Source organism: Pelobates fuscus, chromosome 6 (genome assembly GCF_036172605.1).
Source record: "Pelobates fuscus isolate aPelFus1 chromosome 6, aPelFus1.pri, whole genome shotgun sequence".
Taxonomy (NCBI): Eukaryota; Metazoa; Chordata; class Amphibia; order Anura; family Pelobatidae; genus Pelobates; species Pelobates fuscus.
In genome coordinates this window covers 284,053,085-284,079,634 of record NC_086322.1, presented here as the reverse complement: position 1 = coordinate 284,079,634, position 26,550 = coordinate 284,053,085, and the positions used below count along the sequence as shown (strand labels likewise).

At 43.8% G+C, this 26,550-nt stretch overlaps 1 protein-coding gene across 1 annotated transcript in view; it reads left to right on the top strand.

Annotated features, from left to right (window-relative positions):
- Positions 1–26,550, top strand: part of LOC134615002 (myosin light chain kinase, smooth muscle-like) — an 81,427-nt gene that overhangs the window by 24,950 nt on the left and 29,927 nt on the right. The window contains exons 6-7 of the mRNA XM_063459328.1: positions 9,704–9,739; positions 22,377–22,504. Of these exons, the coding sequence (XP_063315398.1) occupies positions 9,704–9,739; positions 22,377–22,504 (164 nt within the window). The remainder of the gene's footprint in view (positions 1–9,703; positions 9,740–22,376; positions 22,505–26,550) is intronic.

Genomic DNA, 26,550 nt, shown 5'->3' with positions numbered 1-26,550 from the left:
TTCTCCCTGAAAATAGGGAGAAAATCATGGGTGCGTGTTATACGCCGATATCCCACATTTACTTACCTGTCTTGAAGCGTGGGCCGGCTTCACAGCGCGCACCGCGGAACTGGAACTTAAATTTCAGGTTCCAGTTTCCGGCGGGACTGAAAGGAAGTGTGCACACTATTGTGTGCACACTTCCTTTCAGTCCCGCCGGTACTGGAACTTAAATTTCAGGTTCCGGTTTCCGGCGGGACTGAAAGGAAGTGTGCACACTATTGTGTGCACACTTCCTTTCAGTCCCGCCGGAAACCGGAACCTGAAATTTAAGTTCCAGTTCCGCGGTGCACGCTGTGAAGCCGGCCCACGCTTCAATACAGGTAAGTAAATATGGGACAGAGGGAAAGTGCACTAGGGGACACTATGGGAGGGGGGGGGGACACACTATGGGGGGTGGAGAATAGTATGGGAGGGGGGGAAGAATACTATGGAAAGGGGGGGGGACACTATGGGAGGGGGGAGAGAATACTATGGGAGGGGGGGGATTACTATGGAAAGGGGGGGGAACACTATGGGATGAGGGGGGGGAATACTATGGGAGCGGTGGAAATTTCCTGGAATTTCCTTCTGGAAATGAGGTGCGTGTTATACGCCGGGGCGTGTTATACGCCGATAAATACGGTATTTAGAAAATTGAGCAGACTAGATTGGCCAAATGACTCTGATTTGCCGACACATTCTATATGTTTCTATAAAATCACTACAGGTGCATTTACCTTTCAACATAAACATGCAGTTTTTCCAAATGGCAATGTTTTACATTGAAGGGTTAAAATGACAGGACCACTGCATCCAGGCGACTTCATTGAGATGACGTGATCTGGGTGACTTTAGTGGTCCTTTAATATTAGTTTTAAAGGCAGACACTCTATAGAGAGAAAGCAACAACAGAGAAACTGAACCACTGAAACATCAGAAGGTGTTATTTTTAACTTTATTATATATATAAATATTTTACCAGGATGGATTCACTGAGATATCTCTCGTTTTCAAGTATGTCCTGGGACTAGTGATGTCCTGAACGGTTCGCTGGCGAACATAGCGTGTTCGCGTTCGCCACGGATGCCGAACATATGCGATGTTCGGTCCGCCCCCTATTCGTCATCATTGAGTAAACTTTGACCCTGTACCTCACAGTCAGCAGACACATTCCAGCCAATCAGCAGCAGACCCTCCCTCCCAGACCCTCCCACCTCCTAGACAGCATACAATTTAGATTAATTCTGAAGCTGCATTCATTTTTTTTGTGTTTATTATACATTATCCCCCCCATAGCCAGTAACGTGTTTATTATACATTATCCCCCCCATAGCCAGTAACCTGTGTTTATTATACATTATCCCCCATAGTCATTTATCGTTGGACCCAGGGCCGGCGCGTCCATAAGGCGGCACAGGCGGCCGCCTTAGGGCGCACGGGCTCTGGGGGCGCAATATTTCAGTGGCCGGCAGGAGGGAAGCTCTCCCTCCTGCCGGCCACCATCTGGACCCCGGCGTGGCAGTGCTGTGATGTGATAAGGCGCGGCGAGGGAGCTCTAATCTCACCGCTCTGCTCCCTCGCGCGCTGTCTGCTGATGCCGCAGGAGCCGGAATATGACGTCATATTCCGGCTCCCGCGGTATCAGCAGACAGCCCGCGAGGGAGCAGAGCGGTGACATTAGAGCTCCCTCGCCGCGCCTGATCACAGCACTGCCGCACGCTGCCCAGCAGCCCCACTGGACCACAGGGAATGATCCATCATCCACACCAGCTCTCCAGGTAGGGAGGCTGGGTGGAAAATGTTTATTTTTAACTGGGCACTAGTTCTAGGTGGGATAAAGTGGTATAGCGGATGGATGAGTAGTTTGGTTCGTTTTAGAGGTTTGTAGAGAAAGTATATAGTGATTGTGACGAGAGCAATCTCGCCACATTGCATTGGAGAAGCCTGGTTGCCCGCCTGCTGCCTTTGGACTATGGACCAGACTTTAAAAGACTTGTTTTCCCTGCAGAAAGGCTTATTCGTGCAAACTGCCGAAGGAGCGACCACCTGGGAGCTGGAGTGTGCCGCCAATTTACCTCCCTGAAGCTGCAGTTAACCGCAGCTTAATTGACGAATACAGGGTGGTCTTTGTTCGTTTACCGAACACGTGGCGGCGGCCATTTTAAAAGTCCCGAGCGGCCAGCGGTGTTCAGCGCTTACACCATGGATCTAAAAACGGACACTTATTTGCACGAACACCGCTGAGCCGTCCGCCGCCTGGTTCTTATTCGTACAGATCTAACGAATACATGTTCATCCGGTACTTTTGTTATGTGAATGTGTTAAACCAGATAGCTATGCCATGGAGCCTATTCGTGTAATTAAAGACTTTGGTTCCATGGCAATTGAACTGTGTGAATAGTATCTGAGAGTAGTTATTTTTTATTTTATTTTTTTAATTCTTTATTTTTGCAGTGCATGTATAATTGACAAAAACAGTTGTCTGCATCAAATATCGGTACTATACAATATTTTGTAACTACGGTTCTTGTGGTTTTAGGTAGTTTGTCCGCACCATTTTATGTGTGGTGTTATCCGAGAGTAGTCTATCAAGGTCAGTCAGGGTGTAGCTTACGTGAGTTGTATAGTCATATGGGTGAGTAGTGATCCGAGGGACCTGGCTTGAAGTGCTGGTATGCGGGCTGTAAAGTTGCAGGATATATGGGGTAGTTCCGCACAGTAATGCATGTGTAGGGTCTGTCAGGCGTTCATAGTGAGATAGGGGTGCTCTGTCATGAGTGTGTGTCTGGCTTCTCGTATCTATTCGGTTTTAAAAGTGTTTTTATGTTTTTGTGCTCACCATGTGCATAATGGCGATTTGCCTTTGTCCTGGGAGATAATTGAATTACTTCTCAATTATCTCCAGGGCAGAGGAGAGGAAGCAAGGATGCATTGTGGGAAAGTATTGTGACTGTATGTCCTAAATTGATACCTGTCTGTCTTTTGTTACAGTCTCCCATTTGGTCCCCTAGGGGAGTGTCCAACAAGTGGGAGACCTGCATAAATACTGGGCGGGTAGCCCATAATAAACCAGACCACTGCTTGACCCTCAACACGGAGCCTTGTCTCGTCTTTGGGAAGATTCACTGTATGCTGGTAGAGACTGATTGCCAGTAGTGTAAGCCGCTTGGGAGCTTTTCCTGTTCGTCTGCTAGCAGCTATTCGTGAGGTTCCGGTACGGGAGTTTGGAGTGCTACCTTATTCCCTTGTATGCAGTTCAGGAGTTTGGTGCATTCACTTGTATTCAATTCGTGAGTTTGGTGTTTTTACTGAAGCTGCCTTTATATCTGAAAGGGGAATATCGCCTAAACGGATTTTAACCCCTTGTCTGCTGAAACGGTCCGTTACAGTGATCATGATTTTTAGCGATCTCCAATTTTTAAGGTAGTCCCAGTGCCACCACTCATATCTGGTGTCAATAGCTTGCATTTAAAAAAAAAAAAAAAAAACTAAACTTTTTTGACTGTAATATAATAGCAGTCAGTTTCCTTCACACGTGTGCGTTTCAGGGCCTGCCAGGGCACAGTGTCACACCAGTGCAACTCATATCTGGTGTAACAGTAGTGTACATTTAAAAAAAAATAAAAAAATACAGGGGGCTTGTTGTCACCTTTCGGGGACCCTTGGTGTTGTACGTGGCTGGGTGGAGGAAGAGACCTTCAATGACATCAGTGAGGACAAGGAACGGGACATGGCTAGCTTGGTATCCAACCTTGTGCAAATGGTTTGCGGTTGTGCAAATGGACTGTTTGCGGTTGTTTGTGGTGCGTTAAACGGGGAGTTTGGTCTGTCACTGTGAAGCGGGCGTAACCCTTACACTACCTGATCGATACAACATCATACCTGATGTTTTAAAGAAAGTTATTCCAAACAATTTAGGAATGTTAGGTGATTTCTGCCCTTTATGGATTAAAACCAGACTCTGCATCAACTGTGTAATTTTACATGGGAGTTTTGCCATGGATCCCCCTCTGGCATGCCACAGTCCAGGTGTTAGTCCCCTTGAAACAACTTTTCCATCACTATTGTGGCCAGAAAGAGTCCCTGTAGGTTTTAAAATTCACCTGCCTATTGAAGTCCTATGGCAGTTCGCCAGGTTCGCCCGTTCGAACATTTGCGGAAGTTCGCGTTCGCCGTTCGCGAACGGAAAATTTCATGTTCGCGACATCACTACCTGGGACCACAAAACATTTCATTGTTACAATAGGATGCAATCTTACAAAGATACAATATACAAGCTATACATTTACACACATATATAAATGTAATGCATAACAGGTAATAATTATATTTAATCATGACAGGTGCATGCTGTGCTGAGGTATGTTGCTATAGATCTCTTAAATGACTTTAGATTGAATGAAGATTTGTCTGTGTCCCTGAGGTTATTCCATAATTGCGGTGCTCTGTAGGAAAAGGAGGATCGAGCCACTTTATTTTTGTATTGCGGTATGCTAAATATCGTGCTAGCACTAGATCGGAGGTTATAGGAGGTGGGAACAGCCGGGGAGGGCATTCTACTCAGGTAGGGTGGGTGGGCGCTTCCCAGAAATGCTCTAATGCACAAGGATGGAAAGATGAATAGTGCGTGGGGATTCCGTTGATAGCCAGTTTAGTTCTTTTAGCATGTCACAGTGGTGGGTAAAGTAATTACATTCTAGCACAAAGCGGCAGAACGAATTATATATAACATATTAAGGTGGGTTTGCGGTGCGAGTGCATACACGACCGGCATTAGCATTTGTTGCACTGTTTCCTTACTGTACGGCTTAGGCAGGATTTCTACTATGATAGAAGCTATTAAGAAATAATCATTCCCACCTTTCATCCACACAATCTGTTTTAATAAACATTTATTCTGCCTGCGGCTGTATGTTACATGTATAGGCGCTGTCATGGACACCTGTTTTCATTTAATTACAGAATATTTATTTTTATAGTAGGTAATTATACCTGGTAGTCTTCCACTTCAGAAAGAACAATAAACACTGTAAACAGCGATGTTGTGGTTCATTTAATTGAAAATTGAATTGCAAAACTCACTCCAAACCAGCTGAGAACAGTCTTTAATTTGTAAGCCTGAAGTTTGAATTTAATTAAATTTTTCAGTCCACTACGGTTTACCGTGAAGTACTGCATAGTCTAGTAATCCAAATTTTCTTAACTACGGGATTGTGGCCAGGAAATGGTTATCCATTCTGTTATTTAAATTGGTACCCATTGGTAGGAACAGGCACATATTATCACGTTCCAGGTAACTGCCCTCAATAAGTTGTTTACTGTGCTTTGATACAAAGTACAATTAAGGGTTGTCGCAGTAATTCTAATATGTTTTTATTACAGTTAAAGAATTTGATTCTAAATTGGTTTTGAACGTAAAGAATGCGTTAAGAACCTCTAATTTAAAACAATCATATCAATTGAAACTTATGCTAGGTGCATGTCGAAGTGTTCATAATTAATCGTGTCTCTGTCTTGATATCGCATTTTCACAATGGTGGGAAGATATGACACAACTGTTAATGATCTTTGTGTTTTTTATTTATTTATTTTTTACAAGTTGTCCCTTTTTATGAGTTGTTAAAATTGGAGTAAGGGAACCTGCCGTAAGTTAAAGGAACGCTATAGCGTTAGGAATACAAACATGTCTTCCTAATTGTGACGATATGGCCCTGGTATCTCTGGCATTAAGTCTGCTCTCGTCCTTGGGTTTCTTCGCCTAACCTGCACTGCTAACTGCTCAACAAAGCCCCAAGGTTACGTTTGCTTGGTAGCAGACTGACTCACAACCTAGGACAGGCATTGGCAACCTTCGGCACTTCACATGTTTTGGACTACACCTCTCATGATGCTTTGCCAGCATTATGGGTGTAAGAGCATTATGGGGGATGTAGTCCAAAACATCTGGAGTGCCGAAGGTTGCCTATCCCTGATATGCTGTGGTTGCATGATCTGGCTATTGGAGTATACCCACTAGCTTGTTCCACTGGCAAAACACTTCAATGAATATGGTTCTTTAGAGAATCAGCATGACTTACACTTGCATGATTTCAAATACCTCCGAAAGAGACAAGTTAATACGCTTTTTGTTGGCAACTTGTTGAATCGTGCAATGTGTGATGATTTAACCCCTTAAGGACCAAACTTCTGGAATAAAAGGGAATCATGACATGTCACACATGTCATGTGTCCTTAAGGGGTTAAAGGGCTGTATGCAGCACTTACCTTAAGCGCTGCATACATCTCTTAGTGAGTGAATCTGGGGCTAGTAAAACATGGCCCTAGGGGACAGAGGGGAGCCCCAGGTATCTATTTATACCTGGGTCTCTCTGCTGTAAGTAGGGCTTTAACCCCACTCACACTTCATTGCAGCATATATTTTTCAAAAATTGATCATGTGTCCAAAATTACTGGCTGACTGCATGACATATGGGCTTCACATTGAATATAGCAGAAAACCAGCATAGGCATTTATCATCTAATACATTTTAAAGAGTTTTGTTGCCTACTGCATTTTAAAGGGTAATGACAGAGGAACAGTAACACATGTTCTGAGCTTTCATCTCCCTGCTTAAGGGGAATAAGGCAGGGCTAAATCTTTATTCACGCTACATCATCGAGAGCACTTAATAAAATGTTTCAGCATTAACGAGTTAATTTACACATCTGTGACAAGGTGTCAGGATTACTAGTTGATCCAGCACGTAGAATTGTGTAACACTTATGACTAATAGGTAACTTATTACCGGGCCTTAGGATGGCTGGACTTAACATACCAAAGAGTAGTCAGGATACTTGCCGAGGTCAGGTGATACAGAAAGAGACAACGATAAGGGATACCAGAATACAGGGAAGTCAAAACAAAGCCAAAGTCAAAAAACAGAAAATACTTGAATCAGGAATGCACTCTCGGACAACCACTAGGGAAACCATGACAGGGCAATGAGGAATGGTAATTTGGGGTTTAAATACCTGCTTTACCTTTCTGATTGGCCAAGATCTATCTCTGACCCCCAAAATGTGCATGCCGATGTCGTCAATCACGTGAGCGGACGTGGGAGTTTAATTTGCCGTGGATCCACAGCGGCAGGCGTCCATTAGCATGCTGCAAGTGTCAGTCATGCAGACGCACGGCCGCTGGGTGCAGAGACCGCAATGTGAGGAAGAATATATTGCACAAGGTGGCTGCCAAACCACATGACTAAAAGTTTGTTTAGCAGTTTTGATTTTGAAGACATATGCCTAAATATACAGTACTGTTTTTAAACCTTTCAAAATGGCTGCCCAACGACATGACTTGCTGATTTCTCAAAAAAGTTAAAGAAATCTCAATACAGGTCTTAACATGCTCTTCAAACAGCGCTTTGCCTCTAGTGCATAAGAGGTTTCAGAGCAGGTGTTTTTTTTAAAAAATGTGCATTTTTTTCACTGAATAATAACCGGAATTTGTTAAACATATGATTACTCAACACTATAAGTATCAAAGGTAATAGTATAACGAAAATATACCCAAACACGCAGGATTCAACTCAACAGAAGACAACACAGAGGGGAGATACGTCTACCGGACCTTAGAATGGCTGGACTTGACGTATATGAGAGGAGTACAGAGTCTGGAGCGATCCGAGGTCAAGGGCACAAAGAGACAGCGTAAACTAGGACTAGCCGGGGTCTGGTACACAGTAAACAGCAAGCCGGCAAACAGGACAGATAAGGATAAAGATAGAACTTAGTCGGAAACAAAGCCAAGGTCAAGTACGAAAGATAAACAACTAAACACACCAAGCGATAAAGGGAATTGTAACAGAAACCACGATAGGGCAAGGAACTAAGGGAAAAAGATGAGTATATATACCTTAACATCTATTTTTATTGGCCTCTGTCACATCCACGCCCCCAAAAGGTAAGTGTATGGGGAGTGTGGCATGACAGGGACCAATGGGAGGCCTTTGCCAATTTAGGCTCCCACTGTCCCTTTAAGAGCGTGCCCGAAACCCACGGCGCGCTCTTGGAGTCAGGCGGGACACGTGACCGCTTCTCGCGGTCACTGCTTGCCGTCGGATGAGCCGCATGCGGCTCGTGCAGCAGCAGGACCGCGTGCGGCTTGAACAGAGGACCCCGGCCGGCCCCTGGAAAGGGTAAGTACCGCTACAAATAGAGGGCCTAAGGTCATAAACCCTCTTCTATATTTTTACAAGTCTTGAAACTTTACCAAAATTCAAAGGTAAATGGTTAGCTGCTGCATATAAAATATGGAAGTAATTTGTCGCATTAGTGTGGGGGACAATTTTTATTTATTTCCAAAAACATATATTTTATGCATTTGACCCGCATATTGTATGTCATTGGTTGGCAGTGGCCATCTTGAATTCCATGTCAACTTGCGATCATTGTTGGTTATTTTGGCTGACCATGCTGCTGCTGGGTTTTGGCTTTGAAAGGGGGTTTGGAGTAATCTTCCCTGTAGAGCTTGGAGGAGTTTAGGGGACTGGTGGCCTTGAGGCTGTTCCCTGCCAGCACTAGTTTAGTGGCTCATCTGAGGTGTGGTGCTGCAGTAATGCTTGGATCCTGCTGTTGGCATTGTGGTGGACTTACTGGGAGGAGGTGAGCTTAGTGGGTCCCTACTCTGCTGCACTACTGAGCCTGTTTTCTGACTAGCCTCAACGATCGGAGGCTTGAGTTGAATTCACTATACATTTTTGTAGTGGGATTTAGAATCTAGGATTTTGTTTTTGTTATTTAAGTAACAACTGTTTTTCCGAGCTCATCTATATTCTGCGTCCTGCAGTTGTTATTGGATTTAGCAGGCAATGATTGTATGCAATCTCTATTTGGGGGTAGTTGTCACTATTCCCACATGCATTCAGCTTGTGGCATTCCCCAGTGATACTTGCCAGGATTCGTTACCAAACCCACACAGAGGCTTCTCTAATTCTTTCATCTCTTGCTCGTTATGCCTCTCTAAGACTCTCTATGACATAAATCTGACTGTGGTGGATGCCAACTATCGATTCTTTATGCCACTAACTGGTGGGCAAAAAGAATGCAGAGAGCAGGTGGCATCCACAGCCAATACGAATCTGATGTTTGCTGTTAAGCCGAATCGCTTCCAGTATTCCACATTACATAGAATTGCGTCTTTGAACTCCCTGGTTCTGTATTCCAATGGTGCCCACGAATAACAACTTTTTTTTTTTTTATAAATTAGTTTTTTTTCTTTCCCGTATTAAACATAAATACCAAAGAGCAGAAATAAAATTAGAAATAATCAAGATAACACGTGATGAATAGTGCTTTTTAAGTTTACGCTTATTTTGCGCAAGGTGTATAATGTACTCACCTCCGTTAGCGAACACTCAGCTGTGATTTTAAAACTCTGAAGCTAACATATCCCTTGCTGGATCTACCAGGCAAACCTGGTGGATTGGCCCATAAATATGTATCCGCTTTGTATCGAATAGCTGCTAGGTTATAAAGATTTCCGTAAACAAACTCTCGGGTCATATGTGGCAGGTGTGTGTAGACTTTGTGCTTTGTAACCCAATCTCTTCGGAAATGTCTGTACAGCATAGCTCTGCCGCTCCTCCTTTCACTGCACAGGTCCATTACACCCTGAGAGTCTGATTTTTATCTCTTCTTTTAGAATCAGTTTCACCTAAGAGGAAACCTCACAGATCTGGTAAGTTCACTTTGTATTTTAAATATACGTTTTGATTATTAACATACATTTTTTTTTTCTTTGAAAATATATCACATTCATCCATCTAAGAGTTAAACATTCTCATCTAAAAAAAAAAAAAAAAAGATATGCAACTTTACGTGCACCCTAATTTTTTTTTTTTTTTTTTTTAAGTAATTTCTGCATCTTTAAATTGTATTTATTTTTTATTATTTAGAGTGTTGTTGTAATTTGAGGCTTTATGTTTTGCACTTGTTTTTGTGTTGTGTCCAAATCTTGACAATGTTTTCATATATCATTGGATGTTACACCTGCTACGTTATTCTCGTTGGCTTCTGTCACAGAACCCCATTCCAACATAGGACTAAAAATGACTAATATCCCTATGGAAAGGACATGGGCTATAAGGACTATTATCACCACGGAAAGGGGGGGAGGAAAATAACTAACAAATACATTATACGAACCCTGCATCTATAATGGGCACAGGGCGATTCATACATAATAAGAGTAATGGGGGACCTATATAAAGTGTCTGTCTTCAGCCCCCAGTGATGGTGACCAACTTCACTGCGTCTTTCAAAATAAAAGCAACAGAATGTGTGGGAGCTCCAATACTCAACCAGAGTATCTTCCTCCAAGATTTTCATTTTTCATGCAGAGTTTTTAATGATATAGCCGCCCACCCAAACATCAGTCGAAACTTGCTGAAGGGTAAACATAGGAATGTATTATTTTGGTCACAGCACACACACAATCCCCCGGTGATTAGGCTCGCTTTGATTTCTCTTTACTTGTGTGGATAGCATTATTTACTATTCTACATATGTCTGTTCACTAGTATACATTTCCCTTCTCCTATTGATACCGGAGAAACTGACGGAAGCCAAGCACAGAGAGATGGACACAGGTTTCTTCAGGAAGGAAGAGATTCTTTATTGGATCACCGATCGGGACTCAGAGGGACTAGCGTCACCAAAATACAGCAAATTCTGAGCCCCGGACAATAGTGCAGGCTCCTTATATAGGCATATAACTCCTCCCATATTAAGCTCCACCCGCACATTCTCTTAACCAATCAACACAAATAAGAATTAACTTCCTGTTTGACCGCATGGCTTGTCCAGCACAATGGAGGAGGGGAATACTATATCCTGTATTCTTGCACATGCTCCGTACACTACTGATCGTATCTTGCCTCGTGCAACCAACTGATCGATACGTCAGCATATGCACGTACACATGCCACGTGGTAATCTCGGCCTACTAAATTTATTTTTACCGAGATTCCACCACATTCCCCCCTTTGATGCCTCTTGATATTTTACAATTACTTGAGGCATCACATAACCTTAGTTTTGCTTACACCGCAAGTTACCTTGAACCAGACCAGACTTATCTTATGATGTGAATCTTTTAACACTCATCTTCCTGCATTGGTTCTCCTTGATCTAGAGCCTTATACTTATATATCGCCATTATCTGTGCAGCAGCCTTCCTCTCTGCTATACTTCCTATCAGGCTTTGCACATACCTAACTACTAAGGGTATAAGACACGGTAGGAGTAGACACAACAGTAAAATCAGTAGGACTCCACCTACCACTGCCTTAAGCCCTCCAAACCACTCATACCAGCTACCAAACCAACTACTTGGATTGTACCCTTTCCATACCTGAGTAGGCACATGCGCTAGTTTAACCATATGGCTAGTAAGCTCAGCTATTGCTTGCCCTTCGTCATCTATTTGAAGACAGCAATTGCTTAGGTTAAACTTCCCACATACACCTCCCTCTACTGCCAAAAGGTAATCCAAGGCTAATCTATTTTGGTAGACTGCCGTCCTCATCCTGGTGTTATGCTTCGCTAGAAGATTGAGCGCTTGTGACGTCTCGTTGGTGATAATCTCAACCACCGCCTGTAATCTTATAATGCGGTTGAGCATATAAATAGGGGTTCTATAACCAAAGGTACCATCTTCTGCCCACGTGGCTGGCCCATAATAATCTATGATACGCTGGGGAGGCCATTCATTATCTTCCCAGGCGCCTATCTCTATGGGTCCCCTTTTCTTCCTATGATTCACATCATACACCTTAACACCTAAAGTCTCACCTGTTTCAATCGGTAACAAGAAGAAGGATGGTTTGAGCATACCCAACACACATGCCCCTTCCCAGTCCTGTGGCAACTCCGAATAGGCTTTCTTACCACAGATCCAGTACAAATTTGCTGGGGCTCTCCAGGTAGATGTGATGGATAAATCAAACCACACATCCTTTAAACTGGCATATCTGGCAAACGGGTTAGATGGTTCTGAGACATTTGAAGCCGACCACCAAGTTGTATTCTTTGTATCATCATCATAAGCTTTTTGCCCTAGACAAGTTAATTCTCCTACAGAAGTATTATACATTATTCCTTTCCTTGCTATGCAAACATAACCTATGATGGAGGTCTTTAATCTCCACTCAGATTTACCTCTAACACTCAAATGATAATCGGCTTGTGTAGATATTAGTTGGTCAACTGCCTCAGAACCGGACATTACCTCCTTTGCTTCCCAAGGCCATTGGTCTCCCATGTTAGTACCTCCACACACATAGCAGTTGGTAACATTAAGACTACCGGCAATACTTTCAGCTAGGTCAATGAACAGGTTTTTAGCGTTATGGGGGATCTTATTATCTATACTCATCTCTTCATAAAAGGAATGGTATACTTGATGAGTCTGGGAGGATACCGTATCAGTCTCTATTCCTATAAACAATAATGTCCCAGGATCTAAACCCGTCCCGTATATCTGAAACCCAAATAAATTTCCATACTTATCTAGGAACTTGTCGGGGTTATTAATAAGTATATGGACTGGGTTGCATTCCATAGACTTACAATAAGGGCTAGTCGGCAACTTAGTCACTATCATGTCTTTATCTACTGTCTGTCCCCAAGTCGCCCACCCCACACAAGACCAATATGGGCAAAAGTTATAGTCTTTATTTGGGCATCTAGGACTTACATACTTATTTTTACTACTGGGACAAATATATTTATCATTAGACCCATACGTCTTCTCCCATATAAGATCCCCACATACATTCCACGGCTTTCTACCACTTGATATCGCTTTACACGCATCAAATAGCAGAACACCCGAAGAATATACGGATTCTAACACCGTCTTATTAATTAGGGTCCCCTGAGGATCTCCATTCCTGAGAGTCAACCAAATTGTACGAGGTTGATACTCTGGACTGAAGCACTTAGGTTCTCCTACTCCTAAATGGCACACACTATAGTCTATATTTAGGTATCTACATCTTGATACCTCTCCTTTACATTCGTATTGTGAATGCCAAATTAGGGTTTGGGAAATATGGTTACCTGTTCTCGTAGTCTTAATGCATACCTCACAGCTAGGAGTGTCGGTACCTCTACCTTCCTGAATATAAAAACACATATAAATAAACACAATCAAAAGCACATCTTTCGCCGTCATCCTCAGTCTTCGTCCGTGCGATGGAACCTCAGCTTCCAGGATGTGAGGGCTGCAGGGAATGGAGTTCTGCTCGTCTTCACAGGTGTCCCTTCGAGACTTTCCTGGCTTATACACTATGTGTTGGTAAGCGGACAGGCTTTATTATGGCCTTCTCACTCACACCTGTAACAATAAAATTTGTAATCCACAATAATTCCTCGTTACTCCGACTGAGTAGTGCGTTTCAACCGGATCTTGCAGGGATTCTCTGGATCTGCTGTAACTTGCCAAGAATCGACTGCTGCTGGTTTAACCCTGGAGTGATGTATCCACGGAGTTACTTCGGCTACTTTTATCGCTGTAGGGGTAGACAAAAGAACAACATAAGGACCTCTCCACTTGGGCCCTAACGGTACATTATTCCACTCTTTAATCCACACTTGGTCTCCTGGATGATAACTATGAACAGGGGGATAAATATTCACAGGTAATCTATCTTGTACCCATTTCTGTACCTCCTCCATAGTCTTACCCAACTCTACAACCTGCTGCCGGGTAATTCCTTCTCCCAACTGACTCAAATCCCCCCTTAAGTTACCAAGTACGGGAGGTGGTCGCCCATACATGATTTCAAAAGGAGAGAGGCCCATCCTTCTGGTAGGGGTACTGCGGATTCGCAATAGAGCTATGGGTAAGAGAACGTTCCACTTAAGTTGGGTTTCCTGACACATTTTAGCCAACTGGTTCTTAATAGTTCTATTCATTCTCTCTACCTTACCAGAACTCTGGGGTCTATATGCAGTATGAAGCCTCCACTTTATACCAAGCATATGAGTCAGTTGTTGTAGGCACTGGTGAACAAAAGCTGGACCATTGTCCGATCCTATAGAACAGGGTAGTCCATATCGGGGTATTATTTCTCGTAGCAGGAATCTTACAACTTCTCCTGCTTTCTCTGTACGAGTAGGACATGCTTCTACCCAGCCTGAATAGGTGCACACAATTACCAACAGGTAACGATGTCCACCCGATTTAGGCATCACTGTAAAGTCTATTTGTAGATCGGACATGGGGAGTCCCCCCATAAACTGGACTCCTGGTGGCTTTACTGGTCCTTGTCTTGCATTATTCTTAGCACACGTTACACATCTGCGTACAATGGCCTGAGTCAAGTTGGACAATCTTGGTATGTAGAAATGTTTCCTGAGAGATTCTTCAGTACTGTCTCTCCCAGAATGTGTCCCGTTGTGATAATTTTGGACAATTTCTACCGCTAGTGATGCTGGTATAACTATTCTTCCATCTTCTAGCTGATACCACTTGTTCTCCAAATACTTTCCCGGTTCAGTCTTTAACCACTCCTCTTCTTGAGCTGTATAAACTGGAGTCCATTGGGACAGTGGAGTTGGTATAAGAGCAGCTATATGCCCCACATACTCCTGTCTTCCTGATTCAGCAGCACGCTTAGCTGCACTATCTGCCATCCGATTTCCCTTGGTTACATCACCATCTCCTCTCAGATGCGCTCGACAATGTATGATACCGACTTCTTTCGGCTCCCACACTGCTTCCAATAGTTGTAGGATTTCGGCTGCGTATTTGATTTCTTTGCCTTCTGAATTCAGTAGTCCTCTTTCTTTATACAAAGCTCCGTGGGCATGAGTGGTTAAAAACGCATACTTAGAGTCCGTATAGATATTCACTCTTAAACCTTCAGCCAATTGTAACGCTCGTGTTAGTGCTATTAATTCTGCCTTTTGTGCTGATGTTCCTTTCGCCAGTGGCCGAGCTTCTATCACCTTGTCTATTGTTGTTACTGCATATCCTGCATAGCGGATCCCTTCTTTCACATAACTACTGCCGTCGGTATAATATTGAACATCGGGGTTCTGGATGGGAAAATCACGAAGATCTGGTCTACTTGAAAATACTTCATCCATTACTTCCAAACAATCATGTTGACTTTCAGTAGGTTGTGGCAAAAGGGTAGCTGGATTTAAGGTGTTTACAGTCTCTAAATGCACTCTTGGGTTTTCACACAACATTGCTTGATACTTGGTCATACGGCTGTTACTAAACCAATGATTTCCTTTGTAATCCAACAACGTCTGTACTGCATGTGGGACTCGTACATAAAGTTCTTGACCCAGAGTGAGTTTATCGGCTTCAGCTACTAGCAGGGCGGCTGCAGCTACGGCTCTTAGACAAGGTGGAAGTCCGCTGGCCACTGCATCCAATTGCTTAGACATATAGGCAACAGGTCTTTGCCATGATCCCAAGTACTGTGTCAATACTCCCACAGCCATTCTTCTTTGCTCATGTACATATAAGTAGAATGGTCGTGTGTGATCAGGTAGACCTAATGCTGGGGCACTCATCAAAGCCTTCTTCACATCTTCAAATGCCGTTTGCTGTTCTTGGGTCCATAAGAAGGGGTCGTGCTCTGTACCTTTGATAGCTGCGTACAGAGGTTTTGCCAGTATCGCATAGCTGGGAATCCATATCCTACAGAAGCCTGCTGCCCCCAAGAATTCTCGCACTTGTCTTCTATTCTTGGGTATTGGTATTTGGCAGACAGCTTCTTTTCTCTCTGGCCCCATAATCCTTTGACCTTCAGAGATATGGAATCCCAGATACTTGACAGTTGGCAAACACAACTGAGCCTTCTTCCTGGACACCTTGTATCCTGCCTTCCAGAGAATATGTAGTAGATTGTGCGTTGCTTGCTGACATTTTTCTTTTGTAACTGCTGCTATCAACAAGTCATCTACATATTGTAACAATACACATTCTCCTGGGATAGACTCGAAATCCAGTAGATCTTGACTTAGAGCTGAACCAAATAGGGTAGGTGAATTTTTAAACCCTTGGGGCAGTCTTGTCCAAGTCATTTGGCGTTTTGAGCCCGTTACAGCGTTCTCCCATTGGAAAGCGAAAATACATTGACTTTCTGCGGCAATTCGGAGGCAAAAGAAGGCATCTTTGAGATCTAAGACTGTGAAGTAAGTAGCCCCGCCCGGAATTAAAGCAAGCAGGTTATATGGATTGGGTACAACTGGATGTATACTAACAACCGCATCATTGACTGCTCTCAAGTCCTGCACAGGTCGATACTCATCTGTACCGGGCTTTTGAACAGGCAGCAATGGGGTGTTCCAGGGGGAAGTACAGAATTTTAGGATACCATACCGTATGAACTTATCCAGATAGGATTGGATGTTCTTCTTAGCCTTCTGTGGGATGTGGTATTGTCTTAGGCTTACTGGATAAACCCCAAGTTTCAGTTCAATTTTTATAGGTGGAATATTGCGGGCCAGTCCTGGTGGGTTGTTCTCTGCCCAAACTCCTGGTATGTTAAACAATGTCTCATCACTCCTAGGGTTTTGGCTAGTCAACACTGTATAAAGTCGCCACTCTTCTTCCTTTGGTACGGATAAAGTCATAATACCTGAAGGTCCATTAAACTTTAAGGATGTTGTTCCATTTGGTAGGAACGTAATCTGCGCTTGTAATTTTGATAGCATATCACGTCCCAGCAATTGGACTGGACATTCAGGCATATAAAGGAATTGGTGTTTTACTACGTGGCCTCCCAATGTACAGAGTCGACTTTTAAGAACCGGTTTTTCAGCACTTCTTCCAGTTGCTCCTATCACAGTAATAGTCCTTCCAGATGGAGGAGCAACTAGATTAGTCACCACTGAATGTTCAGCATCAGTGTCGATCATGAACGCACTCCTTTTTCCCCCTATTGATACATCGACCATAGGCTCCGCTCGACCAAGGGGGATGGAGCCCGGTCGGTATCAATAGTCCTCCATGACCGTGTCAGCCAATCCTACAAAGTCCCTACCTTCTCTATCGCGGGACCTTTGCGCTGCTGGAATATACCTGTCTTCCCTAACACTTCCTCTGTTTCCATTACTCCCTCTATAACCATTACTCCCTCCGGGGCCTCCTCTACCTCTCGCTCTGCCTCTAAAGTTTCCGTAGCCTGCCCTGGGTTGGTCTCTCTCGTACTGCTCTCTTTGCGGACATTCGTTCCTCCAATGCCCTTCTTCCTTGCAATACGCGCATTGATCCCTACTCAAAGGCTCTCTACTCCATCTATTATTGCCTCTATCTGGGCCCCGTTTATCTACGCCTGCGATCGCTACCGCTAGCATATCAGCCTTTTTACGCATCTTGCGCTCTTCCTCTTTCTTACTTTCTGTATCCCTGTTCATATAGACCTTATTTGCTACCTCCATTAGTTGGGTGATGGACATACCTGCAAACCCTTCTAACTTTTGTAGCTTGCGCTTAATATCTCCGTATGCTTGGCTGACAAAGGCGGAGTTAACCATTCGGGAATTGTCTGCGTCTTCCGGATTAAAGGGGGTATACAAGCGGTATGCCTCCAATAATCGGTCATAAAAGACACTGGGCGCTTCATCGCTTTTCTGGATCACCTCAACTGTCTTCGACATGTTAATGGCTTTCTTTCCTCCTGCTTTCATGCCAGCAATTATAGCGTCTCTATAGGCTCTGAGTTGAACCATATCAGCACCATTTACGTTCCAATCGGGATCAGTGTTGGGATAATGTGTTGCGGCCCATGCTGCTGGATTAGCTTGGTTCAAAACACGGGCTCTATCCTCTAGTGCTTTTATGGCTGCTTGATTTATTCTTGTCCTTTCCTCATTGTTAAATAAAGTCATTAGTAACTGCTGGCAATCAGCCCATGTCGGATTATGCGTCTGTACTATTGAGGTGAACAGATCAGTCATAGCTTGTGGTTTCTCAGTATACGAGGAATTATGGGTCTTCCAGTTTAAAAGATCGGTTGTGGTAAATGGGACATATACGAAAACTGGGTCAGCGTGTGCCATTTGACCTGCGGCATCGATATAAGCTGACCCGGGATTCAGACGAAGAGGCATCTGATAGTGCTTTAATTGTTGGGCACCAGTCAACTGTCGGGTTTGGATGGGGCTACGTAGAGAGGCGTCAGTCATGGGTTCCGGTCGGGGAGAGATAGGGTATGGGGATGTGGGAGGTTGGTTTTGGGAAAAGGTCGTAAATAAAACACTTCGAGCCGAGCTAGATGAAGCTTGACCGGAAGTCTGAAGTGGCGCCAAATCAGGATATTCGTTTCTAATGGGGGTGGGTTCTGGTTCCGGAAGGGGAGATTTAGTACGAGGTGGGGTGGATCCTGTATTGGAGGAGGAAGCGGAAGTGGATGGGGGTAATGAGGGGAGGGCTGCAGGACTTCCTGCGTTTGCGTCACTTCCTCTTAACGGAAAGTAAGGGGGCGGCAAAGGGATCTCGGACTCAGGGGGCGTGTCCAAAATGGGCCTAACACCAGTCCTAGTGGACGAACAAGTCCTAGCTACCATGAGGCGACACTGCTCCTCGTGGCATGTCTGGAGCCATTTTGGCGAGTCATTTACGGCCTGTCTCCAACAGTCAATATAAGGAAACTGGCCGTAAAGTTCAGGCCTACCTGATACAGCCACGTGTAAGCGCTGTACCAGAGTTAGATCCAAACTGCCACGTGGCGGCCATGCCGCAACCAAAGTAGGCCACTCCCTAGTACACAAAGTGACCAAACGTACAGGAGACATTTTAACCCCAAAATCACAAGTTTTGAATCCCTTTTTAAAATTCTTCACCATACAACCTAAGGGATCCGGAATCGTTGACTGCGACGCACCCATACTTAACAATGGAACGTCGTCGACAACGAATACTATACACGCGTACTATTCAACAGTCACACCCGTTTCCTCTGGCAACAGCACCACGTGGTACGGTTACCAAGTGAAACGTACACAATAACAATAAACACTCAGGGAATTCCCGTACACACACAGCTGTTACACCAGTCACTATATAATCAATATTATGCCCTTTGGCGTAACTATACAGTCACCCACGCTATAATTCTCTATATACGAATTACCCGTCTATAACACACCCCAGTAACATCGTCTTTTACAATTAGCGGTTACAGTACGGTTAGCATAGGTCAAAGCACAAGTTAAGGTCACAATACAATTATTAGTGGTTATGGTGTTAAACATGCAATGGACAACAATGATTAGTACTTATATACAGTGTCTGTAAATATACAGGGTTATGGTACCGTGCACTATAATACAGCAACACACTATTAACACTCTCGCTAGACGGCTGAGCTCGCGCTATCTAACAAGATATACACTTTACTAAACAATCGTTAACACATTTACAATTCCCAACTAAACTATTGGCCAGTACCTTGAATGGACTACCTAAAACTATATACACCCGTTTTGGTTAGCCACACTGCCCAATCACCACATATATAGCGAGCTAGAGAACCGAATTTACACAGGCGCCTCTTAGTCGCCCTATCAAAAGTCTAGTGGGTTCCAAATTTACACGCCTTCCCACTTAGCCCAGATAGGATGAGAACTAGCGAACCGAATTTACACAGGCGCCGCTTAGTCTCCCGGTCCCTCCGACCTAGCGAACGTAATATACACCCTAGAACGCTAGTCTAGACAAGACACCGGTGTCCGGCTAGGGCTATTTACACCAGGACCCCGCCTGACTAACCAAATCAAACGGTCTGACTAAAGAGCGTTCGATCGAGCGGTGCGCCTTCGCTCCTTCCCTCCGACAGAGGGGGCAGATACACAGATTCAAACCCCTTTGGGCCTACCGCACAATCGGTATACCCCTAGTGGGTCCTGCCGTCTAAAACAGCAGTTGTCTTACCTCCTCGTTCCTGAACCTGAGTTCACACTCATCGACGGGGACACCCCAGCACTTCTCACGTAGAGGCCGATGATCTCCTGGACAACAGACCAGTGGCACCGAGACGAAGGGAGGTCCACGCAGAAGTTCAGGGGTGCAGCCGTAGAGAACGTGGGCAAAGATAGACCGTCTCACGCCTCTGCCTCTCAGCTACCGTTGAACGATGAGTTTCCCGGCCAATGCACCAAATGATACCGGAGAAACTGACGGAAGCCAAGCACAGAGAGATGGACACAGGTTTCTTCAGGAAGGAAGAGATTCTTTATTGGATCACCGATCGGGACTCAGAGGGACTAGCGTCACCAAAATACAGCAAATTCTGAGCCCCGGACAATAGTGCAGGCTCCTTATATAGGCATATAACTCCTCCCATATTAAGCTCCACCCGCACATTCTCTTAACCAATCAACACAAATAAGAATTAACTTCCTGTTTGACCGCATGGCTTGTCCAGCACAATGGAGGAGGGGAATACTATATCCTGTATTCTTGCACATGCTCCGTACACTACTGATCGTATCTTGCCTCGTGCAACCAACTGATCGATACGTCAGCATATGCACGTACACATGCCACGTGGTAATCTCGGCCTACTAAATTTATTTTTACCGAGATTCCACCACACTATGTTTTCTCGCCACCTTCTAACTATGATATACCTACTTTACACTCTGTTCACCACTATCTTTATACAGGCTCATTGTGGCCAGTAAACCTTTTTTTCATACATTATGCACTCTTCGAATAGTTTATTAACCCGAGGATTTTCGCTCTATGTAACAGTACATGCCCACATCAGTATTAAATGCCATCAGTAGTTCCACTTAACATACATATTCCTTTAATACACGTTATTCCACATCTATCACGTAAGTCCGTTCACAACAAGTTCCCTTGGTTACCAGACGCATGTTCACGACCTCTTCCGGTCGCACTATCTTTGACGTCATCACTCACCTACGGGACCTGTACGGCATTTTCTGCAATCACATATTAGCGTTCACACATGGCTTGGGGGTGCACAGCTATTCCAGGGTAAGTGATTACTCCTCAATTACTTAGGGTATAAAATGTCACTGATGCACACTGTTTTAGTATCTTGATAAAGACCTGAGGGTCGAAACGTCAATTTTTTTTTTATTTTTTTTTCCCTCTGCACTGAATAAATGATCTCAACAAGTCCTCTGGAGTGCTCTCCTCACTGCCTACATATCTATTTACGCTCTGCAGCACCAAGGCTTTTCTTCTGAACTAATTTAAAGGTAGAGTGCCAGACCTTGTATATATTGTATATAATATATATATATATATATATATATATATATATACACACAGACTTAAGCCCTGTCATCCTAGGGGGCCCAAAGCAGCTGTCCATTCAGACTGCTGGCCGCCGTGATGCGTGCAGCCCATGTGGAACTACCACCGCGGGCCACACGTTGAGGGGGCCCATGATCTAAGGGCCACCCGATGAAAATGTATTTTCGGGGGCCCGATCATCGCTGCGGCGCTTTAAGAGCCCCCTATGATGTCACAATGCTGGGAGGAGACACATACAGTCAGGTCCATAAATATTGGGACATCGACACAATTCTAATATTTTTGGCTCTATACACCACCACAATACCCTGTTGTAATTCCTACACCGTTCACCTGATTTGGATGTAAATACCCTCAAACTAATGCTGAAAGTCTGCAGTTAAAGCACATCTTGTTCATTATATTTCAAATCCATTGTGGTGGTGTATAGAGCCAAAAAGACTAGAATTGTCGATGCCCCAATATTTATGGACCTGACTGTACGTACCTGAACAATCAATATATTCGATTTAATACTAAGTACACAACAAAGAAAATCCCCACCATTTTAATCCAGCTGATAAGCACCTGAAGGGTGGGAAAGCACCTGTTACAATGCCCATCCTGCATGTCTTGCTTACTTTCATGGTTCATCCTTTCATATTTAACTGCCCTGACTTAATTAATCTGGTCTGCTGCCACAGACAGTGTCTTGATTGTTCCACTGTTGTAAATTGTAATGGCACCTGGGCATGTGGAGTGCGCACTTCGCTGTAAACTGTCCACTCAACATGTCCAAAAGGGAAGGGCAAGCTTCCGTATGAGGGTATTCAACATACTCAACATTCTCTGAAGCTGAGGAAGTAATGCCCATATATTGTCATTTGCATTGCTAACAAGCACTTGGATAAAATTGATTTTCCTCTATGCCACTCTATGCCACTCTATGCCATCTGAATTAAGGGGCAAAAAAAATCTGCGATTTAAGGACATGCACCCTGTTCATAAGAAAGGATTTAGTCCTGTTTCTTTCTAGATCACCATTCTAATCTGGTCAATATCCTACTGATGTTTGCAGGTGATACCTTGAAGCTCTTTGACTGTGTATCTCACGTGGAGGCGAAGAAAGGAGAAAAGGTGGAACTGCGTTGTGGGATTCGTGGTACACCTCCTCTGGCTGCCTCTTGGGTGAAATCCAAAAAGCCGGTAAGTAGAGTGGGAAGCGTACACTTATTAAATGTAATAACTCACTTTAAATTTGGCAACAGTTCTTGATCTCTTGAGGAGGAGGTGCAAGGTAAAAAAAAACCACTTTGGCAACACTAGTGGCCAAAATGCCAGATTACTCTTAACAAATTCAATGCACGATGCCCAATGACTACAATGCAGTGGCACATTTAAGCCTATAAAGGACATGGTATAGCTAGAAATATTGCTCAAATACTTTAACACATGGCAAATGTTGAATATTAAATAAATAACCAAATAAGTTAAAATGTCACTATAAGGGGTCAAATAAATTAGGCCCAGGCACTCAGGATTGCTGCAGGAAGGCAGGTTTATTGGAACAAAAAGTGCAACGTTTCGGCCTACACCGAGGCCTTTATCAAGCCGAAACATTGCACTTTTTGTTCCAAAAATATCTGCCTTCCTGCAGCAATACAGATTTGTTATTAATTTATTTTATGTACTAAACTGGGATTTGCCAACCCTGGTCCTGATAAGCACCTGGATTCCCAAGTGTGAGTGCGGTATCCTTCGTTTGTGAATTACTACTATAAGGGATCAGACCGATCTATTTAGTTGAACATATACAAGAAAATGGCAAAAAGTAATCTCTACACCAGGTGTAGCAGACATTGTAGGCTCATCTCTCACAAACCATGAGACTGTTCATCTGCATTATATCATGGCTCTCCTCTTTACAAGCTGTGTGTGAGCATTTACATTGTGCGCATGTATATACATTTAAAGTGGAAGTAGCTCCTCGTAGTATTTTCTCAAAAATAACTATTCACTTTCAAGATCACCATTAAACTATGTCGTGAATAAAAAAAATAAATAAATAAAAAATAGAATAGAAAACTTGTTCCTTCAAATCTTAGGCGTAATTTGGAATGGCACGAAATATTGACTTATAAATAGTATTCACATGAAATAACTGCTGTAATAAACCATAAGCATTTAAACCTATTAACATTTGCTTATCGGTGATGTGTAGCAGCATTGGTAACCTATAACATATCAACAGTAAGACAAAGCACTATAGGAATTGTATTGTAAAACTTGCTTCATTGGCTGCTTACTACTAATGGGAGAACTGTGCGTTTCTTCATATGAGGTTATTGGGAAGAATAGAAAGTTTTTTTTTTTGTGGAAAGGCACACTGCATTACTCTTTTACATCTTTTCACTTCATACACAGGAAAAAGTCCTTCATAATAAGTGTCCACTGCATCGGCAGTTACCTATTTGGTTCCACGAAAAATATTTTCCACTAATTTAGTACCATGTGCAATCAAATGCGGAAAAGAAAATAAATCCATTTACAGTGTGTGGCGGACCTCTTCTAAATAGTCGGAGTATCGCTGCCAGTGATTCCCTTTTCCCCTCCATGAAAGCCACAGGGTGATTATAGCTCCCACCTAATCCTGAGCCGAGGCTTGATGTAAGGGTAATTTTTTAGGGATCCCAGTGACAGTCTTTGGACCTGTTGCCTGGCTGTATGATCCATCTAGCCTAGCGGCAAATCAAGAGAGCTAAGCCTGAGTGCTGCAAATATCTTTGTAAAGACAAGAGCAATTACTATAAGCAAAGTTGTAGAGGGGATGCTACCTGCCTGGAAAAAGAGTCTGATCAAGGTGAAAGAGTTCCAAGGAGACAACATTAGAACTTCCAACTCACGCTAAAGTGTTCCAGGCTCTCTTCCCAACAGATTGGGCGGAGATGCTCAGTCAGAGTACAGGAGCTCAGTTACACCTTGCCAATATCCCCGAACATTTGTCACGCACGGAAAGCTCACCTCTGAGAGTAAGCCCAAAGAGCTCCTGGATCGGAGGTGTCAAGCCCGAGTAGTGTCAGGGAAAAGTTTAACTGGGCTGCAAATCTGATCTGGCGTAGAGCGCTGGGAGGAAGTTTCTGGTCACATTTGAGGACTGTCTGACAAAGCTGGTACATGGAGCTTCCTCAAGTCCTAGGTGTCTTTAGATGCCCGACCACCTCCTCAAACACCCCTCCAATTAGAGACCTGTTTGATGGTTCTGGAACCGAGCGCAACATGGATGAAGTTTGACTGGACATCGGCAATCCAATCAATAGTTCCAGGAGATTCTTGGGTAGCTCCTAGTCTGCCACACTATGGTTATGAGAGTCTCCCGCTTGTCCTTGGGACTCTCTGGTAGATTTTTGGGCTTTTGTAGCCTGGAGGCATGATAGGAAGGAGTTCAGTCGAGTGGTTAAAGTTCCTTATGTGGTGGCTGGGAGGCTTGTATTAGTCCCTGGTGAATGGGTGGTCTGTCACACAGTGTAAATGTGATTTTAGAGGTTTTGTTTATATGACCGCATCCAGGGAGATAGGAGCAAAATAGCTAAATCTACCTGAGCTTCCTTATCCGCTGATCAGCCATCTTCTTCATGCTCCTGACGTGTTCATTTGCCAGTAGTCCTGTCACTTTTACAAAACTGGCTCTCCGGAAGCCCTCACAAAACAGCAGGATCCATCACAGATGATCTTGAGCATGTGCAATGGGAAGTCATAGACAATGCTACAGAGGGTGACGTATGATGGGAAACCGAAAGATATGGCAGTAGAATACCTACTTGTCTTGCCCCCCCAAAAAAGTTCTGCTTAAGACAAAATCGTTCCTATTTTGTCTTGATACATTTTAATTATTTTTTGTTTCAATATATAAGGCACTGCAACCAGTAAAAGCATGAGTAGGTAACCCTAAACAAATTTCGCAATATAGCAAATGGATAGTCGGCACAAACAAGTGTAGGAAAAATCTGCGTATTTTCCTGAAAGAAACAGCTGTGTGTAATTCATGTGTTGTGCGAATGTCACATCTTTTGACCGTCCCTACGTCTTTTGTAAACCAACCATCTGGAACCATTGCTCCATAGAACCTTGATGGAGGCAATGCAAACATCTTTTAAATGTTTAACATGCATAGTGAAAGGTAAAATACATTGTTTTTAAAGAATTACTTATCTACATGAAATATCTTAAATCCTGTAATGCAACCCTGCCACTTATGGAGCACTTTGAACCTTTTTCAAATGTTCTGTTTTACTGGTGTTTTCCCTTTTTATTAAAGTTTGTTAAAAATTAAGAATGGATTTTCGCATTTGTGACCGAGCCTGCACAGATCACGCTTTAACTGTTGCAGGACTCAGTATAACTCCCCCTTAAAAGAGCTTTATCACTCTCCCTGGCTTTTCCCCCTGTTCCATCCACACTCATGCAGCGGAGTTCTCTAATTGCCATCTGCGGGACTGGGGCAACCGCAACTTCTTCAGAGGTAATGGTCATTAATTGCCTTGAGCTCTAGGTTTTTACAGGTGCAAGTTGACTGCTCAGAACAATATACAACTATTGCCGCTCTGTTACCCAGTCCCCCAGGAGAGCACTAATTGGAGGGGAGATGAAGATCAAGAGCAGTCGACATGCACCGAGAACCAGTGGAAGCCCCCCTTTTTTTTCATAGTAAGGAGGCCTCTTTTTCAGGGTCCAGTCCTTAGCCGGTAGCAGCCTGGAACACTGCACTTTTGGACATCTGCACATGGGAATTTGGTTCTGTCCAGGGATGTATAATTTGTCAATATACTGTTGAAGAAATGTTTTTGGAATTGCTGTTTAAGGCGCCCTGTTGTCTGTAAATGATTAAAAACATTACCAGTTAATTGAATTGAACTTTGAAGGAGGTAGACAGTCTGAGTACTGAAGCTCCATCACAACATGTACTTTGTAGACTGAGTGCCAGCTCACATGACGAAGTTAATCTCATCGGAGTTCTTGACCAAGAAATAGTGAACTTTGAACATGGATACCACAAGGAGATAAATGAATCCCCAATGTTTTAGAATTAAAAAGGGAAATGGGGGGGCGGAGCCTGACCTGCGAGCTGTGCGGACACGTCTGCCACGAGCTCCCGCCGAGAGTGCACAAACCGGGGCAAAAGCAGTGTCTGCCCAACCCAAAGCTACTCAGGGGTACATCACCCACGTCGGGGGTACCCTTCGGAACCCAACGCT